The sequence below is a fragment of the Camelina sativa genome, chromosome 2 (assembly GCF_030686135.1).
Source record: "Camelina sativa cultivar CO46 ecotype springtype chromosome 2, ASM3068613v1".
Lineage (NCBI taxonomy): Eukaryota > Viridiplantae > Streptophyta > Magnoliopsida > Brassicales > Brassicaceae > Camelina > Camelina sativa.
In genome coordinates, this window is record NC_141881.1 from 30,773,069 (window position 1) to 30,793,750 (window position 20,682).

General features: G+C 31.5%; 3 protein-coding genes across 5 annotated transcripts; 2 read left to right on the forward strand and 1 right to left on the reverse strand.

The window, feature by feature from the left end:
• The first annotated feature begins 155 nt into the window (after nt 1-155).
• On the forward strand, nt 156-2,533 carry LOC104743737 (14-3-3-like protein G-BOX factor 14 kappa). Of its 2 annotated transcripts, none has more exons than XM_010464793.3 (4): nt 156-948; nt 1,266-1,388; nt 1,993-2,109; nt 2,247-2,533. In XM_010464793.3, the coding sequence occupies exons 1-4, from the start codon at nt 463-465 to the stop codon at nt 2,265-2,267; spliced, it is 747 nt and encodes a 248-aa protein (XP_010463095.1). In that variant the 5' UTR covers nt 156-462; the 3' UTR covers nt 2,268-2,533. The 2 variants fall into 2 exon arrangements, with proteins under 2 accessions (XP_010463095.1, XP_010463102.1); XM_010464800.3 differs by having other exon boundaries at nt 324-948; nt 2,253-2,533.
• Nucleotides 2,534-6,460: 3,927 nt separating this feature from the next.
• LOC104743756 (cyclin-D4-1) lies at nt 6,461-8,877 on the forward strand. Of its 2 annotated transcripts, none has more exons than XM_087492707.1 (6): nt 6,461-6,912; nt 7,191-7,277; nt 7,368-7,466; nt 7,565-7,778; nt 7,898-8,025; nt 8,597-8,877. In XM_087492707.1, the coding sequence occupies exons 1-6, from the start codon at nt 6,637-6,639 to the stop codon at nt 8,744-8,746; spliced, it is 954 nt and encodes a 317-aa protein (XP_087348833.1). In that variant the 5' UTR covers nt 6,461-6,636; the 3' UTR covers nt 8,747-8,877. The 2 variants fall into 2 exon arrangements, with proteins under 2 accessions (XP_087348833.1, XP_010463118.1); XM_010464816.3 differs by having other exon boundaries at nt 6,463-6,912; nt 7,565-7,769.
• A 4,328-nt stretch (nt 8,878-13,205) lies between these two features.
• On the reverse strand, nt 13,206-14,470 carry LOC104743770 (zinc-finger homeodomain protein 1). The gene has a single exon (XM_019238771.2). It carries the CDS (start codon nt 14,255-14,257, stop codon nt 13,382-13,384), a length of 876 nt encoding a protein of 291 aa, XP_019094316.1. The 5' UTR covers nt 14,258-14,470; the 3' UTR covers nt 13,206-13,381.
• Nucleotides 14,471-20,682: the final 6,212 nt, after the last annotated feature.

Genomic DNA, 20,682 nt, shown 5'->3' on the forward strand with positions numbered 1-20,682 from the left:
AAAACACGCATATGCTTAGCCAGCAAGGTATATACAAATTTTTACCTTTTAACAGGCTTCACAAGGCCCATTTTCAAAAAGCCCATATTACAAACAACAATTGACTTTTGAACAACAGTGTCAACTACATAGTTGGAAGAAGCTGACGCATTATCGTCCATACACTCTCACTTGCTCTTATCAAAACACAAAACCCTAGCCACGCGCCTCCCACTCTTCACGCCCTTAACCCTAGCTCCAAACAACGGCGCCGTTTCAACAGATATTGCAACTCACGCGCGAGTAGGAGAGTATTACCCTTTTACAGCTCATTATGACTCAGCAGCTTTGAGACCTTTTTTATTCTTCTTTTCTTCTTCTGTCTTCCAAAAATTTCCTCCGATTTCAAAATTTTTTTCCGGTGAAATCGAAAGACCAAAAAAAAAAAAAAAAAGAATCTGAGATCTTTCTTCTTCATCTCTAATGGCGACAACGTTAAGCAGAGATCAATACGTATACATGGCGAAGCTTGCCGAACAAGCCGAGCGTTACGAAGAGATGGTTCAGTTCATGGAACAGCTCGTAAGTGGAGCGACACCAGCCGGTGAACTAACCGTTGAAGAGAGGAACCTTCTCTCTGTTGCTTACAAGAACGTGATTGGATCTCTCCGTGCCGCATGGAGAATTGTGTCTTCGATCGAGCAGAAGGAAGAGAGTAGGAAGAACGAAGAACACGTGTCGCTCGTTAAGGATTACAGATCTAAGGTTGAGACTGAGCTTTCTACGATCTGTTCAGGAATCCTTAGGTTGCTTGATTCGCATCTTGTTCCTTCTGCTACTACTAGTGAGTCTAAGGTCTTTTACCTCAAGATGAAAGGTGATTACCATCGTTATCTCGCTGAGTTCAAATCTGGTGATGAGAGGAAGACTGCTGCTGAAGATACTATGATCGCTTACAAAGCTGCTCAGGTACTTTTTTTTATTTCTTTAATCCTTAGACTTAGGGTTTTATGAATCGATCCTGTTTTGGTTTCTACTCTGTACCCAAAAAAAAAAAAAAAAAACCCTATTTTGTAGATTACGTCAATTAGCTAATCTGTTAATCAGTTATTGGTAATTTGATCAAATCGCTTAAAGTAGTCAACTTTAACAATTTTTCAATTGCTTCAATGGAAAAAGTTTCATTCTTTGATGCTTGTTGTGCTATTATAAGACTGTCTAGACATATAATTGTTGTGAAAATATGTATTTTTGCTCATTCATGTGTGTTTTTTTGTGTTTTGAAGGATGTTGCAATTGCTGATCTAGCACCTACACATCCGATCAGGCTGGGTCTGGCTCTGAATTTCTCAGTGTTTTACTACGAGATTCTCAACTCTTCTGAGAAAGCTTGTAGCATGGCCAAACAGGTACTCTTTCTTCTTTCCTCTAATACTGCTTGTTGGTTTTTTTTTATAGGAGAAAGAGTTTGCAGTTTCTCTGTTTGGTTCTAAAGATTAATCATTGTTTTAAGTTGGGTTTGGGAGAGTTTTTTCTCTGTTTTTTCTTGCTTGATGTTTTTTGAGTGAGACCACTTGTTTTACTATTCCCCCCTATTGGCCCCATCTTGCATTCATTGTGTTGGATTGATTTGAATTGAGTTTTGATGTATGTTGTTTATAAAAAGTAACTCTTTCTTCCTTTGTGAACGGACCCACTTCTTTTTAATTAAACAAGAGAGATTTTAAAAGAAAAAACATTCTGCAAAGTCCTCTTTTTTATAGACCTTTTTTTTTACCATACGCTTCTTCACATTAACCTAATTATTCCTTTTGTCAGTAGAATCTCTTAGAATGACAAAGGCTTTTAGAACCACAAGATCTCTCTCATACATTATGCATTCGGGATTGTGTAGAATCTGATCATTGAGTGCATGTTGAATCCGGAACATCCTCATATACAATAAGACTATGAAGATATATATCTGATCATTGTATTTCTAACTTGTTTCTTGGTTATTCATAACATGAGTAGGCTTTTGAAGAAGCCATTGCTGAGCTGGACACATTGGGAGAGGAGTCATACAAAGACAGTACTCTCATCATGCAGTTGCTAAGGGACAATCTAACCCTTTGGACCTCCGATATGCAGGTTTGTCCTATCCTATACTTTTCTTTTCATATTTCAATCTCATCATGAGAAACTAGCATAGTGTTGATCATTGATACTCTTATAAGACTGTTCGGATAATAACACCTTGAAACTCAATGATCGACTGCTTTATTCAGGAGCAGATGGATGAGGCCTGAAGGGCCTAATGGAAGAAAAGACGGTTATGTAATGTTCCTGCAACCATAACCGAAAAATCGAGTTCAAACCCTAAAACCCCCCTTTTCTGTAAAACTTGTCGAAAAAAAAAAGTTTGTTTCTTTTATGACAGTTTATGTGCACAGCTTTGGTGTTATCTGCTGCTCTGTTCCAACTCTGTTTCTTTTCTTTCTTTTTTTTCTAATTTATCCTCCCTCATCTTTGCTTCTTTTTCTCAAAATTTATATATTTCAGACGAATAACACTATAACACTGTCCCAAATCTTAGCTTGGATTGTGAGTTCCTCCAGATTGATGAAACACTGCGTGTATCTTTTAGACAGAAAAAAAAAACTTGAGTGTTCGCTTAATGTGTGGCAAAGTTTACGGTTTGGTTTAGTTTTAGACCACTAGTAGTAAGGGAAAAAAAAAGGATCGGAGAAGCAACACAAAAAACAAATGAGAGGAATTTAGACCGTGATTATGGTGGCATATTGAAATGTGAATTTATAGTCTATACTCTATAGTGATCAGTATGTAAATGATTGAAAAAGCAATGGAAGACAAGTGCGTGAGCGTGATGGCATTTTAAATATTCTTAAGATAAAGGATAATACTTGAATAAGACAAAGATTAAATGGCAAAAAGATGAATCAAAGAATACTTTTCTTGATCTCGAGCGTTTGTGAGTAAGAAGAAGATGAAGAGTTGAGCGTAATTACGATTTTCTGATCTCCTGTAGACTGTAGTGATATGACTTGATTACTTGGAACATGTTTTATGGAGATTTATCTGTTAATTACATTTAGATGATCTGTTTAGTTTGTTTAGTAAACTGATTTTAGTTATATATGTGTGTTTTCAATTATATATATCATGTTGACTTTGTCTTGACTTCATTGATGTGGGATCAACTAGCGAATTTATGTATGTTCTGTCTAAGAGATAGAATGGGTTTTAAATTTTTTTTTGTGAAAAGCAAAGAAAGAAAGCTAGGTTTTGTCTTAAAAGAATTCTGGATTTTAAAGTAAAAGGTACTGACAAAGCGGAAGAGCTAAAACTGCTGACAAGCGGAAGAGCTAAGAAAACAGATTGTAATGAACATTGATCTTAATTTGATTTTGCAGAGTGGTAGTGAAGGAAACAAAGCAGGGCTGTATCCAGAGTTTTCCATCTTCTGCTTGATGCGCATGCCTTTGAAGTTAACCGGACTGTATGTAAACGATTGTAACATACATGTGTTTTTTTCTTTTTTGACGATGTATAGATGTGTGCCTATACTAGTGTGGTTGAAAAAGTGGTGACGTGTGTATATATGCATCATATTAGGGGTGGGTTTAGATGTGTTATGTGTATGTATAAAACTTAAGGGTGATCGTGTAAATGTAGACTCCATAGATGCGCGTGTGTGATGTGTGAGCTAGCGTAGAGGAATGACGAACATACAAAAATGACTAACGAAACTACTCGCCCAGACCAAACGATAAGTTAGTTGAAACACTAAAATTACTAACTACAACCTAATCGATTTTTGCACATTAAAAATAAAAAGAACCCTAATCGATTAAGATCAAACGATCGCTTAAACGAAATGACGAAACACACATAAAAATGATTAACACCAATCTAAATGCCAAAAACGACACGATCAATGGACGTAACACACAAAAATGATTAACGCGGATCTTAATCGCCAAAAACCAAGGTTTTATTAATCGATCTAGGGTTCAAGTTAGTAATAACGATGATCCCGTGTCTGATCAAATCGGTGTGCCTTCTTCTCCGAGCCGACCTTTCTACATTATAAATCCTACCCAATAATAAAGCCATACACTTCGGATTTGAACCATCTGGCCACTCGAACAAAGTTGACCATAGGCGTGCATAAAACATGAATTATTTATTCACACTAAAAAAAAGATTATGAGAGAGGCAGAAACTACAAGTTAGATAGAATCTCAGAACAAGCAAAACATTAAAAGTGTACTTGGACCACTTTTGTCTGGCATTTGCATGCATGAAAAAAAAAAAAATTCATAAAGTGTGAGTCTTTCTATAGTTTAATTCGAAAAACTTCTTCATATTTTACTTTCGATACTTAAAACTTTTGTTTCTTCTCCACCGCTCTACCCCGAAAAGATAAAAGACTGTAAAAACATCAAAGTTTAGCAGCTCACACGTGATTGCCAATTCACGTTACTACTATACTTACTAGTTACTAGTACTACCAACAACAACAAAAAAAAAAAAAAAAAGCAACTTGGTAAAATGATATTCTTCTTATATATCTTTTAGGATTCATCAAACCAGATCTTCAAACATCCTTGCGGTCGTAGTTATAATTTTTTATCCTTAAAAACACTATTTTACAGTTTCCAAAACAGTTCAATCTAGATTGTAAAAAGCTATGTAGTGATTAAAAAAAAAACAAAGGAAAGGCTGTATTTAATCATTCTTTCTACCATTCTTACAGTTTCATATTTATTTTCTTCCTACAAAATATGACTTCGTTATAATGATAACGAATTAATGTTTCATTCTATATAACATGACTAATATAGTAGTTGGGAGTTGAAAACCAATGGCCCGATGACCATTTGCAAAGTAATTTTAAGCAAGAATCTTTGTGTGGTGTTCCCAAGCAACTCGTCGCGTAGTGTTTATTTTCAAGTGGTACAAAATACTAGTTTATCCAAAAAGATAAAAGAAAAATACTAATCACCTGGATATATACTAATCGTTGGAGGTGATAGAGCACTAGTTCTGGCTTCGAAGACTTGACCTCCACTTGCAAGAGAACAGAATAGATGTGTATATATTAAAGCCCTTTAATAGTTAATCTTATGCGTTGGGTGTAAAACACAAGACAGTATCTTTGGGTAAACTAAAACCATATTAAAGAAAGACCGTAATGCATGTATTAATGTGTGAGAAACAAATTAAGACCATATTGAGTAACGAACAGAGACGATATTCTAAACTCGAATTAGTATATGACATAGTTCTTATACAAGTTTGTACGGTATGCTTTTTTCATTCAAAGGCATATGCAATGATGTCGCTATTGAAATTATTGTGTCTCAAAGTAGAGAATTCATCTCTAGTGTCCCTATACCAGAAATTCATCTCTGCATTACCCCCACTTAATCTCACTACCCCTTTTTTTAACGAAAGGACGAAACTACCCCTCTAACAATTTTTAAAGAATAGTTGTACCATATATCTCCTAGTTGCACCTTGTATAGTTGTACCATATATCCCCTAGTTGTACCATAAATTCCTTAGTTGTACCAGTTGCACCCTAGTTGTACCAGTTGTACCGCGCATAGTGGGATTCGAACCCTGAGCGCGCGCGCGTGCACATGGAGCTCACAACCACTAAGCTACTGTGTTTTTCGTTGAACAATTACTTATTTAATTATATTTAACCTAAAACAATCTTCATTAAGGGTAATATTGTCCTTTTACCATTGAGGGAGTTTTGAGAATTTGTTTTGATAGAAAGGGTGTTATGAGATTTTAGCTCCTCAAAGTGACCCTTGAGTCAAAAACAGTGGTCAAAAAATAAGCCAGAGCAATTGGGTTAAAAATGTCACTACTGAGTATTGATGGATATTAGTCAAAAATGTATTTAAAAAATCTTTTTATTTATGGCATGTAAATATGAATTACATTAGTGTTTTTGGTCATTAGTCAAACTATATATATTCATTGTAACTAGAACAAAATAATAAACTTATGAAATACAAAACAACATATAATGTGATCACATCTTTCAATATTCTAGCATTGTTTGTCCTATACAAAGAAATGTAAGTTTTTTTTAACTGCGTTTACAAAAACCGAAATTCTAATACCAAAAAAAAGGCATAACCTGAATCCGATTCTAAACCACCAACCGATATTTACTAGATTCATCATCTAAAAAAATTAGAATACAACTAATAAAACCAATATACACTTCAATTCACACCTCCAAATTCCTACCACATTCCCATAAATTTCCCAATGAACAGAACATTTGTTACCATGATAGTCAATTCACATTCTAAAAATCTTCAAAAATGACTCTCACACATTTCCAACTTACCCTAAAAACCACATTTCTTAACTTCCTCAATATATATATATATATATTAATAAAAAAACTTCCTTTTTTAATTTTTTACCCTCAACCCCAAAACAAAAACCCCTTCCACCAGTCACCACGAGGCCATAAAGAAAAAATCAAAGACCCAATCTTTCTTTTCACTTCCCCAATCTCTCATAGATGACAATCCTTCTCCTATTTTCCTAACGATACAATTCTCTTTTAGATCGAAATACCAAAAAAAAAAAAGGATCAATTTTTATGAACACTCTGTTATACTAATGGCAGAGAATCTAGAACTGAGTCTTCTATGTACAGAGACCAACGTGATGGTTGATGATGATGAAGACAAGGGCATAGTTGTTGATGAAACTCCGATTGAAATTTCGATTCCTCAGATGGGTTTTTTTCAATCGGAGGAGAGTGAGGAGATTATCAGAGAGATGGTTGAGAAGGAGAAGCAGCATTTGCCAAGTGATGATTACATCAAGAGACTCAGAAGTGGAGATTTGGATTTGAATGTTAGAAGAAGAGAAGCCCTCAATTGGATTTGGAAGGTCTCGTTTTCTAACTCTAATTTGTTTTCTGATTCATAAATTCGGGTTTTGAATTTATCAGCTCAAATTGTGAAAAAAGCTCATTCCTTTTTGATGAATGATCTGAACATAAAGAGTATGCTGCTACTATGTGTATAGATCAGAGGCTTTTGTCTTAAATCTGTGAATCTGATGCTCAAGTTCGGATCTTTCACACCTCAATTTGACAGTAGATTCACTTTAATCTCAAGAATTTTAGATCTCTAATAGATGATGATTGTTCTGATTATATCTAACAGGCTTGTGAAGAACACCAGTTTGGACCATTGTGTTTTTGCTTATCAGTGAACTACTTGGATCGATTCTTATCGGTTCATGATTTGCCTGTAAGTTCACATTAACTCTAACTAGTAGATTGAAATTGATTTTTATCTCTTCATCATCTATAGGTTCTTGATTTATGATTCTACTTGTAGAGTGGCAAAGTTTGGATATTGCAGTTGTTGGCTGTGGCTTGTTTGTCATTGGCAGCCAAAATTGAAGAAACTGAAGTCCCAATGTTAATAGATCTTCAGGTGCTATAAATCTCTTCCCCCCAAAAAAGTCGCTGAATTGTCTTTTCAATCCGAATAATCTCGTTAATCGATTGCTGTTTGATCACATTTGGAAACAGGTTGGAGATCCTGAATATGTGTTTGAGGCTAAATCAGTGCAAAGAATGGAACTTTTGGTGTTGAACAGATTGAAATGGAGATTAAGAGCAATAACTCCATGCTCATACATAAGATATTTCTTGAGAAAGATGAGTAAATGTGATCAAGAACCATCCAACACATTGATATCTAGATCACTACAAGTGATAGCCAGCACAACCAAAGGTGAAAAAGGTCTCTTCTTTATGTTTTGTTTTCTTGACCACTTTTGTTTTTGTGCTTTTTTGGGGTTTTTTTGTTACTTTTGCTTTTTATGATTTTGGGTTAAAATGGTGGTTGTGTCGAGTGAGCAGGTATTGACTTTTTGGAGTTTAGACCTTCTGAAGTTGCTGCTGCTGTGGCACTTTCTGTTTCCGGAGAACTGCACACAGTACACTTTGACAACTCTTCCTTCTCTCCTCTTTTCTCACTACTTCAAAAGGTACTTAACAATCCACCAAAAAATCTATTTTTTAATATCAAACACACATATAAAGCTGCATTTGGTGGTTCAATTTCAAGGAAATGCCAGTTGTGGACAAGTTTGAAATCATTAAAGATGACACAATCATTTTGTATATGTGTGTGCACTAACTTATTTATTGCATACACATATGTAATTATATTTCCAAAAGGTGAAAAAAAGAAGAAGAGAGAAACTGGTTTATGGGTCTGAATCCTTTGACTTCCAAAACTAGTGGAGCGTATAGACCAATGACCACTTTAAATTATATTATTCTCTAGCTGTGTGTCTTGTGACTCTTTCTCTCTCTCACACTCACTGCACACTCATGTCACGTCTAAAAACCAATCTGCCCCCACAAAACATGTTTTGATTCTGATTTGGTCTTGCAATCTAAAAAAATCAGACTGGTTTCCATTTGAATCCTTTTCTTTCCTACACCCAAAAAAGCTGATGAGATCTTTATATCTGTGTTTGTGTTCAAGAGACAAAACAAAGTGTCAAGTTTTTAAACTTTGTGGTTCCTTCTATTCCTTAAACTCTGTTGCAGGAAAGAGTGAAGAAGATTGGGGAAATGATAGAGAGTGACGGCTCAGGCTTATGCTCACAAACACCCAATGGGGTTTTAGAAGTATCAGCTTGTTGTTTCAGTTTTAAGACTCATGATTCTTCTTCTTCTCCTCATACACATCTTTCTTAAATTTTTGTTTTTTTTTGTTTTTTTATAATCATTATTATTATTATTATGAATTTATGATGTCTTGTGAGAGGTTGAAAAAGAGAAAAATAATCGAAGCGAAAAATTTATAAATAAAAATACAATTATTTCAATTCCAATATGTATTTTGTTATCTATCTAGCTTTGCTTTATTCTGAGCAAATAAACTAAGATGAATGTTATAAAGATTTTTTTTGTTGGTCGGAAATAGCAAACAAAACAGAGAACGCTTTTTTAATTAGTTCGCGCCAAATAAATATAGCGGGAAAGTAACTGTATCGGTTGAGTTGAGCGCGCTAGGAGTTGACTTTTTCTCCAAACGGTGTCTTAATAATTATAAAGCGCGCATCGGACTAATGGGCTTATAATTGGGCCCACGAACAGAAGTCTTTGACTTTAAAGTTGACGTTAGAGACCAAAAATATCTAAGTACAACTTGTTTTTTTGTAAGGAGCTTGTGTTTCTTATACCTTTTCTTTTTTTTTTCTTACAACAAAAGTCCAAAATCCCAATTCTTTTATCGAAATATATTCAAGAAAGAAAAAATGATTGGACTCTAGGTCCACTAAAACTCTAGGATCTGTAACAATGAGTAATGGGCCAATGCTAGATTCATTAAATTTAATCATTTGGGCCTACCATTGTCGCATGGCATACTAGCGATGATATAAATTATTGAAAAGGGTAAAAAGTCAATAAAATCTTTCGGGCCTTACGTAAAAAGTTTTTTTTTTTTTTTTTTTTTTTTTTTTTCTTACGTAAAAAGTTATTACCAACATATTTATAAAAAAATATTAAAACTTTAAATGGGTGGATTAAGATACATTAACGTAAATTATAAACCAGCAAATGCGAGTTGGTAAATACTTTTGTAAAAGTAATTATGATCTGAAATAGTAGTAACTCACAATATTTCATTTTTTAAGTTGTGTACTTATGTTGGAAAGCTAATAATTCTTAGTTTTAACTTATTCTTTGTCAGTAAACACCTCTCGTGACTACTAATTCTAATTATTACTGCGTATTCGTCTAGCTAGCTATAATTTTGTCTTGCTTTGTCCTGACCTATCACTTAAAAAATCTTGGTGTTTACTGTTTATAGGGACAATTTTGGGATCCGGATGAATGTATTCGTTTCGTACACATTCAGAATTCATACTGACGCAGTACACCTTATAATATAAATTATTATGTGTTTGTTTGTGTGAAATTTTGAAATGAACAACTATTTGGACAGTGGACTAAGCGAAGACAACAATACAAAACAAATAAACTTTTATAAATTCTATCATTGGGCTTTGTCATAATGAGTCGTCATAGTCATTCAACTGTCCAAGAAATATATTTATTTATTATTTTCATATTAAAAGTTTTGCTAAAAGTTATATATAGCTTCTAAACTTTTCCAACCTTTGCTTTTTCTTTACACATATAACTTTCTCTTTTATTTTTCAGCTCTTTCTATGAAATTAGAAAAAACGAGAGGCAAAAACAAACCCGAAAATATTTTTTAGTATTAAAAAAAGAAACAATTTCATGTCCTTATGTAATTTCGTAAAATGGTACGATTTGAATTATGGTACTAAATGACTAAAATTAACCACACAAGAATCAGTGACATAACCACAATACAAGGGGAAAAGAGAGAAAAATTATTCATTGCACGTGAATAATCATCAGTTTCCCAAATTAGGGCAATGTTTATGAAAGCTAATAGTATACCAATATAGTTTAAAGAAAAATAAAACCCTAACCCTAGCTGGTCCAATATGTTTATTTACGCAATCAAGCTCGAACTTTTTACTCTTTTTATATAATAATAGTATTACTTGTTTCGAAACTTAGCTTGAAAGGGTGGTAATAAAACCCTGCTTGTGGGTCACATTTAGATTCCCTAAATGAAGCATAAGGACAGTAACTATCCCACAGTAAAAATACTGTGAGAATGATAATGATGATGATGATGGTCTGATGATGATATATGCGTATATATACACGCATGTATATATATGTGTATGGTACGCAATATACACATTGATGGGTCGTTGTCCGATGGGTTTCTGCGTATTGACTGAAAGATTCCATTAAGAGGACCACAGTAAATATTTAAAATCATGTTTAAATAAATCATTTTTATACATCAATAATTTAATTGTACCACACATTCAAAAAAAAAAGACCCTAAATTTTACTTGCTTAACTGCATTTCACTACTTTCTATGAACATTTATTACATATCCAGACTCCAACGTATGGTACGAACATATATCATTATTCATTACTGCATCAGCCGAGTAAACATTTTTCACCTCTGAATAAATCTTCCAATCATGTCGTTACATTTTTTATAATTCTTTTGTGAAGAAGAAACGGAGAACTCCTCTAGCTACCAAAATTAAGTTTTGTAGAAACTAGGAAGTTTAAGTAAAATTACAAAAATTCCTCAAGTTAAAGATAACTGAAATTTTGGTGTTTAGAACTAATCAAACACTCTTCGATTGAGCATAATTATGCATGTGTTTTGTTTTTTAAGTAACCGGGAATTTGGTCCATACCACTTTTAAAATTCGAAATCATGCACATAATGTAAATCAGAAAATGGTATATTTAATTTACCAACGTTAATCCTTATTTCAAACACATGTGCTGATCAAAGTTCAAACTCGACCCGAGTCATGAATTCTAGCTAATTGACGTAGACACATTTGAAATATGCGAAAACAAAATTTTGGACAAAAGAAAAAAAGAGAGAAATGAAAGAGGACCACACAAAGTCATCTTCACTCTTGGAGTGTGCAGCTTTAGCTTAGACAAGAAGACGTAGAGATTGCCTTATCAAGCAAAAGCATCTCTCTCAAGTCTCTTCATTTGTGTGTATATTTGTCTCTCTTTCTCTCTCTTTCGAATTTTATTACACTGTCTCATAGAGAGAGAAGATGGAGAGGTTGAGACATGAAAAGCTAAATATGGAAATGGCCGTGAGATGGGGACTCGAATCTTATCTGCCTCTTCTTTCCTTTTACAGTCATTTTGGTTCCCTCTTTCCTCCGCATCTTTCATTTCATCATCACTCCAAAACCCTAATTTTTCATCTGAATTCAATATTTTTTGTTGGTCTCAGGTATATGGAAGATAGAGATATCTATATAGACTTCAGTACTCAATGAGTTTTTTCACAAACCCACTTCAATAAATTAATATATATAGCTTAAACCATTATTATTATTATTATTATTAACTTGTTCAAAGTGATGTCATTACTACTAATTGATTTGAATATATAAAAGGTTTATATTAGATAACACTGAAGGTTAATTAACTCACATTAGCAATATTGGAAAGTTATAGCCAAAAAAATGCGAAGTACTGTAATTGAACTTAAGAAGAATAAACAAAATTAGTTCCAGGTGAAATTAGTCTAGGGATTTGGAAGAAGAACATCATTAATGCAGTAATGTATGTGTGCCCATATGTTTTTCTCCCTTACTCCTTCTTGCTTCCAAAGAGCCCACATGTTTCCTTCTTCCCCAGATCTTCAAAGAACAATTACTATATAAATAGATATGCATATATACATGCATATAATCAAAACATGACGTAAAGAGGAAGAAGCTTTGGATGCATCGACATGTTTTGAGTTTTTTTTTTTTTTTTTTGTCTTTTTTTCTCTAAATAAGAATTAATTCCCAGGAATCAGAATACTGTTGCAGCAGCTAGCTAATGTTACTTCACCTTCTTCATTTCCAAGAGAAAAAAATTAAATTATTTTAAGCGAATAGTTATATGCATACTGATTGGTGATTGAGGAATCCACGCAGATATATATGATAACTAGTAGTATATACTAAGCCATTGAAATAAAATTTTAGGGCAGAGATCTCCATCCCAAGGAGATTCCGACCGATCTACATTTGAGTCCTACACTCATTGGACAATTAAATGAAAAGTTTCTATATAAACACATAAAACATAACAATAACTAACCGTAGCCAATTATATATCATATATTTATAGTTTATATGTGTGAGTAAAAATGATCAAGAACATATAATACAAAACACTCAAACACCTACTTAATTAGAAACAAGAACACTATCAGATCTATATATATATGGAAATGATATATGGTCAAGCTAACTTAATAACATTCGAAAACACGAAGAACTTAAGAAACAATAATAATGTCAACAAGTGAGTAGCCTTTTGGGAGCATTAAAAGATTCAGACACAAAAATAATGAACCATATGCTAATGAAGACATATAATAACGCATACACAAAATACACATGTACATTTGCACGATCAAAGTTCATATAAATTCATACACAAAACATGATAAATTCAAACACTGACACATGTGATGCTACGTACTAATTAAGAGTGTCAGTGATTTATAGCTAGACCAATCAAAGGTTTTGCTAAGAGATGTAAAACTTTATAATGCAAAAAAAAAAACGTAATTAACCAGAAAGATCATCATCATCAACATCAACATCATCATCAAAGACGAAAATGGGTACATAAATTAAACATTAAAAAAAGACCCTCTCAAATTTCTCATTAAGTAAAATAATTAAAAGCTAAATTAAAACCCTAGTGAGCAAAGATATTCAAGATTCATGGTTGGTCTTGTTCATGATGATACGAAGACTGTGGAGCAGTAGTAGTAGGAGGAAGAGGCTGAGGATGATGAAGAAGTTGTGGTGGAGGCGACTTACCAAGAGTGTGTTTGTTGTTATGTAACCAAACCTTAAGAACTTGTCTCGGAACACCAGTCTCTTGACAAAATCTCTGAATCACTTCATCGTCTTGTCTCTGAATTCTCCACCCAATCCTCTCAGCTAAAGCTAACATCCTCTCCTTTTGCTCCGCCGTGAACTTAGTCCTAAACCTCTTCCTAATCCCTCCTCCTCCTGCTTCAGCTGAAGAAGTCTCCATTGGATCTTCTGATCTTTCTCTTTGTGGAGGAGGAAGAGCGAGCTGAAGTGGAGGAGCTTGTGACGGTGGTGGCCGGTAACTCACCGGAGCTGGAAGACGGTAAAAACCAGGCGGAGGAGGAGGAGGCTGATGCTGATGCTGCTGCGGCGGCGCGTGGTGGAAGTAAGGTAATTCCTTGCGGTGGAAGTTACGGTGACAGCCACAAGCGGCGCATTTCAGCGCGTCGATGGTACCTTCGATTCCAGCTGGCATAAACTCGCCACAACCATCCACCGCGTGTCCTCCAATGGTCACCGCTTGGTTCTTGAGACACTCACGGAACCTAAACCTGCTTCCTCCTCCTCCTCCGCCGTGAACAACCATGAATCCTCCTCCGCCGCCGCCTGTGGAGGTAGTTCCGGTGGTTTCATGACTTTCTGTCGAGGCTTTGACGACACCACGAGAAAGAGGAGGAGAGTCGTAAACGGCGTCGTCCTCTTCTTCTTCCTCGTGAAGATTCATATCCTCTTCTTGCTCCTCCTCGTTGTTGTTGTTGGTGTTATCTTCAAACTCCATTAAAGAATGTGCAAAACTACGTCGTTTTTGGGGAGGTTCTCTCAAGAATGCGAAGAAGAAGCAGAAGAGAGAGAGAGTGTGGACATTAAAGAGATTATCTTTTCTCTCTTTTATCTCTCTTTCTCTTTTAGATTTGGGATTTGAGATTTGAGATTTTGAGAAAAAGTGTTTTTATATATATATATTTTTTTATTTTATTTTTTGTTATTTACATTCTTGTTTTGTTTATTGGAAATCGGAATCTAATATAATCTGTCCTCAACCACACTTTGTAACGCTTTCTTTATCTTTTACTTACATTTTTTTCTTTCTTTCTAATTTTCTTTCTATACTAATTTTAATACTCCCTCTGTATCAGAATACTTGATGTTCTAGAATTTTTTCTTATATCACAAATGATGATTTTCTGTATACTTTTATTAATTAATATTAAGAAATTATAAATTTCAAAAATCATTAAATGAAAATTTAAAAATTTGATGAAATACTATTAGTTAATAATTATAAAAATATGTTATTATAAATGAAGAATACATTTATTGCTAAACATTAAATGTTTTTCTTAATTCATGTAAAAATTCTAGAACATCAAGTATTATGATACAGAGGGAGTATAGTAGTAGAAGAGCCATTAATATACTTAATTATTAGGTGCTTCCCCACGCAACGCGTGGGTTGTGGTGTAGTTGGCACTTTCTTGTTTTTTTTTTCGTCTTTTTCGTTTTCTCTTTTGTATTATTTCATTTTAATTAGGCATATATGGGCTTTGCCGTCACTTTTATTTATACACTATATGTTTATACCATTTCGTTCAGATGTGTATAATTGTGGCGTTTACTTTTTATGAATTATGAAGATGTTGTTTCTTGCTTTTGAGGATCCAATCTGATCATTGAGTGATATTGTTTCCAATACATTTATTGTATTATAGATTTTCTAATTAACTGCTTATGTAAACCTTTCATACGTTGATGTTGTAATAATAAGTTATTTTTTTGAAAATATCTTCTGTGTAAGTGATTATGTTTGTATGCCCATGTTTTGATCTAATATCAATAAGATCGTTTCTGTTTTTCTTTAGTTGGCTTTGAAACCAATATTGAGTTAAGCAAATAATGGATCGAAGTATGGTGTTAATAAGGAATATAAAATCTTATGTATATATATTGTATATATGTGACTATAAATTTAGCTAACTAAAAAATTATGTAATATTTAAATACAATCTTGAACATATATATATATATATTTTTTATTTGTGGGAGAAATGTATGAAATTATTGGATAGAAGTTATTTTTTAGTTAAATGACCTTTAATATCTTTAAAGTGAGTTAAATATTAATAAATTTTTATATGTGTCTTGACTTTTTTTAAAAGGAATACCAAGTATTTCCTTCCAAATTTGAAGTGATATAGCATTTTAGTTTTCTTATATGATTTTATGAACTTCAATGTAAAAGTTTTTCAAAGTAATAAGTACACTCACTGATTGAATTATAAAATTTGGAGAAATGTTTATTTCGTTTAATCATATGCTCTTTTAAATAAATTAAATAAGTATGTTGTTATTCCTACAAATAGGACAACATATACTATAGTTTAACCATGGAGTTAAGCAATGGAAATGGAACTTGTGATTGCAAGACAAAATGCTTATATGTTACACATTGATCGTTTAAAAATGAATAGGAACATCTAATTCTCAAATAAAGTTGATTGTTTTGTTAAAACCAACATATGTGAATTTAAATTTAACTATGCAAATTTAAAAAATAAATATGAATAGATTAGAAAGGCAAGAAATATAAAAGAAATATTTTTTTATATAAATAAAATAAAAATTGAAAACAATGTTAAATATATATAATACTTTCTACATTAAAATATAGAATCAAACTCTTACAAGTTACAACATATATGAGATATAACAACATTTGATATTGGTAGGAGAGGAGGAGAGAATGTTTACTATAAGATGGTAATCCAGATTTGATAATGCAGATGAATCTTTAAAAAATAGAACAATGTAATATCTATATATATATAATACTTTCTAAATTAAAATATAGAATCAAACTCTTACAACACATATGAGATATAACAACATTTGATATTGGTGGGAGAGGAAGAGAGAATGATTACTTATAAGATAATAATCCAAATTCGATAAAGGAGATAAACCTTTTAAAATAAGAACAATGTAAAATATATATCATGTAGTCTCTAAAATTAAAATTTAGCATTAACAATTTACAATGATATTTCTTTTTTTTTTTACAACCCATACAACAAAAATAAGAAATCAAAAATAACAAAAAAACGAAAAATGATTTGAGGAATTGTAGAAGAGAATGAGAGAATGTGAAAATGAGATAGTAAAAGAATGTCAGTATGAGAGAATGATAGATTGAGAGAATGCTTATTTATATGATAAAAAATGATGGAAGTTACATTTAGAACTATGGAGTTACAATAGTAATTTATTGTGTTTGAATAGAATTGAGTGGTAGAATATGATTAATGCATAATTTAATTTATTTTCAGTTATAATTTTATTTTAATGTGTGAGTTAAATGTATTGTGTTTATTGGATCTTAAATATTATTTAAAGCAATTAGAAAGCAAATAAAAAATAAAATAAAAATTAGAAAACATTAAATGAAAATCAACCAATAAGGAGAGACCAAAACCTTACTTTTATATATATGATATATTGCTTTAAACTTTGAAATGAAAAATATATTATAAACAATAATTTTACATGAGAAATATATTAATTTAGCCAACCAAAATATGAATATAAGTTTAGCCAACCAAAATAAATAAAAAATATTAAAATTTAACCAAAAATAATTTCTCTTGAAAAATAATAAGTTAGTAGGAGGAATGAATTAATGTACAATTATTGGATAGGAGTTACATTTGAGTTAAATGGAGTTACATGTCTTTAATTATAAATAAATATTTTAATTTTTTATAACCTAAAATAAAAGGAATACCAAGTGGCTGAATCAAAATTCACATGATTTGGTTGTTTGTTGATATAAACTCAACACTTACACATAATATTTCAAAATAAAAAATATTACTTTTTAAGTGACAAACTAAATTAGTTTTCTTATAAAATTATATAAATTCTTCAATCTCAATAATTTTTAAAATCCCAAGGATAATTTATATTTTTTTGATTTTCACTTATCAATTTAATTTATAGTGCTAGATTTCATACTAATGGTTTCATCTTTAAAGAATTTAGTGAAATGATATTTTTAAAATTATATTTTATTTTTATATTTAAGTTCCAGTTGAATATGTTTTGTTTTTTGGATCATTTTTTATTTTGATTAAAGACACAAAAAACCAATTGTTTAATTATGTTCTTTTTGTTTTCAAAAACCTCAAATCATAAAAAATATATATATTATATTGATCTCTACAGATTTAACAATTGGATCACAAAACAAAATAGTCTTTATAAATGGATAAATGGATAATTATATTGATCTTTAAATATTATATTGATCTTTATAAATTATTAAAAATGATACATGAATATGTGAGATAACCAGAGACATGATAGATAATTACATATGGATCATTTCAACTTTATGATCTTATTGTATGGTGAATATTGTAAGGAAGTATGAAAATAATGACTTATAAGATGTTAATATAAAATAGAAAATGGAGATAAACATTTTAAAAGATTAAAATAAATATATAAGATATACATATCATACAAACTCTAAAACTAAGCTTTTACAATGATATTTGATTTGATTTTTTATAATCCATACAACAACAATAACAAAAAAATACAAAACAAAACAAAACAAAACAAAAAAAAAAGAGATTTGAGAGTAGTGGAAGAAGATGAGAGAATAAAATAGTAATAGACTAAGAGAATAAGATAATGAGTATTTATAGGAAGAGAAATGATGAAAAATTATATTTAGAAAAAAGAGAGTTACAATTTTAATTTATTGTTTTGTTTTAATACAATTGATTACAACTTAGTGGAGAAATAAAGTTAATGCATAATTTATAGGGAGAAGCTATAAAGATTTCAGTTTTATATTATATGAGTTAAATGTGAAAATTAATTGTTTTAAATTTGTGTTTTAATATAAATTTTTTTTTTGTTAAAATTGCATTGCCAAGTGGACCAATAAGGAGAGACTTAAACTCTACTTTTATATATATGATTAATCAGGAGGTGTTATCTTATTCAATTTGGTTGGACCGCTCTAACCATGATTTGTTGTTGTCAACTATTCATCATATATATATATATATATATATTTTAATCATATGTTTACAATCTCAAAAAACAAATTATTGATCTGAGTTTGTTAGAAATGTTCTACTCTACTGATTTATTTTATTGGTTCATTACTAAATATGATTAATTTACAGAAAATTATAAAACTAACATTTTATAAAATAATTTGGCACACTCAAAAAATAAAATTTTGTAATCTGGTATTAAAATGGTTGTAGTATAAAAATTAAACATTTTTGTCTATTCAGGTTTACTTCTTCTAGGGCTCTCGTCGTACAAACAATGGTGACGTTATTTAACGAGTTTTGAAAAATGAAAATAAGCTTTTTGTTTATTTTTTGGACATGCAATACAAAAAAGTTTATTAGTGAAGGATTTTAAAAATAAAGAGAGGGGGATATGGTATTAGAGATAACTTTTTGGGAAACTAAAAAAGGAGGATAGAATCAAAATAAAACGCGATAATTATTTTTGTCCATATGCCAATAGCATAAATATATGCATTAATATTTTTCTGCAATAAAGTGATGGGCAGTCTAATCACATCAAAATCAGTAATGCCCTTAATAATTTCAAGGCCTGAATTTTTTTGTCAACTTTTCAGAATTACTATATAAATAAATAACTATAAATAAAAAAAACTTTGTTTTATTTTGTGTCGTCAAATAAAACGAGTTTAATACACTTTCTGCAATAAATACATATGTAGATAAGTTGTAGAAACGTATGAGTCTATGAGATTATCATTTGTCAGCCCATATCCGTCCGATTAACTTGTGCTGACGTTAGATCTACGGCGACTGATTTATCTATGATGTTAATTCAAACCTTACCAACACTAATAATATTCATAGAAGTTATCTTTAATGACTAGTCTTTTCATTGATCCAGAGTAAGGGTCACCATTTGTCTTGTCAACACGAAATTGCATGATGAACTAAACGTAAGTTAATTGTAAAACATCTGGAAATTTTTATGGACGTCGTAGTTTTATTTATCAAAAGACAATAACGACGTCACTGCAGTAAATATTGTCGTCAAGGGAAAACTCGAGAAGGAAACCAACATTCGCACTCATTATAAGTATTTGATCCAAACTCAATAGAACAATCAAAAATGTTGGAAAACTTAAAATAATACTATATACGTAAGTTAACAAAGTTGTGGTGGTTTAAAATAATACACAGCTGACCGTTCGTTCAGAATAATAATACTCCTACAACTACAAGTAAAAGTTAAAATTTGTGTCGCATCGATAATAAATGCGAATGTTTTCTAGCGCTCAAATTTCAAAGTACAGAGTAAACCTATGTATTAAGAGTGAATAATCCTACTAACTCTATTTGACAGTTAAAATTAACACATTTGACACGAAAAAAAAGTAAAGTTATATGTTAGGGAGAAGAGAAAAGTTGAAAAATACGAAACACCGACTAACATATCATACTATAGATGAGTGAAGGTGTTGTAATTGTATAATGGATACTGAAAGACGTTTGAGATGACGTGCTGACGTGTACTTGTCAGCTGGCGGGAAACCGCTTTCCTACGTGGAGACATTCAGAGTATTTGTCTCCGTTCATTTATTCGTTTTCTAAATTTCTCAATTCCTGTATAACCCCATCCATGATCATGAATGAATATATGTACTAGTATATGATTTCATCTTAGAAAATCTGAAAAGATAATGTAATAAGAATTCATAACATATATCACACAAGGAGTACATAATTCGCGTGTATATATAAAAAGGATTGTAAAACTATTCAACAGTTTTTTTTTTTATACCTGGCAGAATTAGTGAGCTAATAAATTTGCTAAGTCAGTGTGATAGACTCTCGTTGATATTTATTTATCGCATATGATGTTATATGTGCATATTTGATCATCACAAACTAGCTATTTGATCATCACAACATTGTATGCAATGCAATAAACAAATCGTGGATTGTTATGTACGAGTAGGGAAAACATACGTACAGAAAACAAAAAAAAACTGGCTAATTAAACCAAACGAGGTATAATCAAATTAATTACTGAAATTAGAATGTACATGATGATAATGAAAGTAAAGAAACTAAACAGTTAAAAAGCTTTGCAAGCGTGAGAATAGTTATGATGATTGTATGTATATAAGTCTGA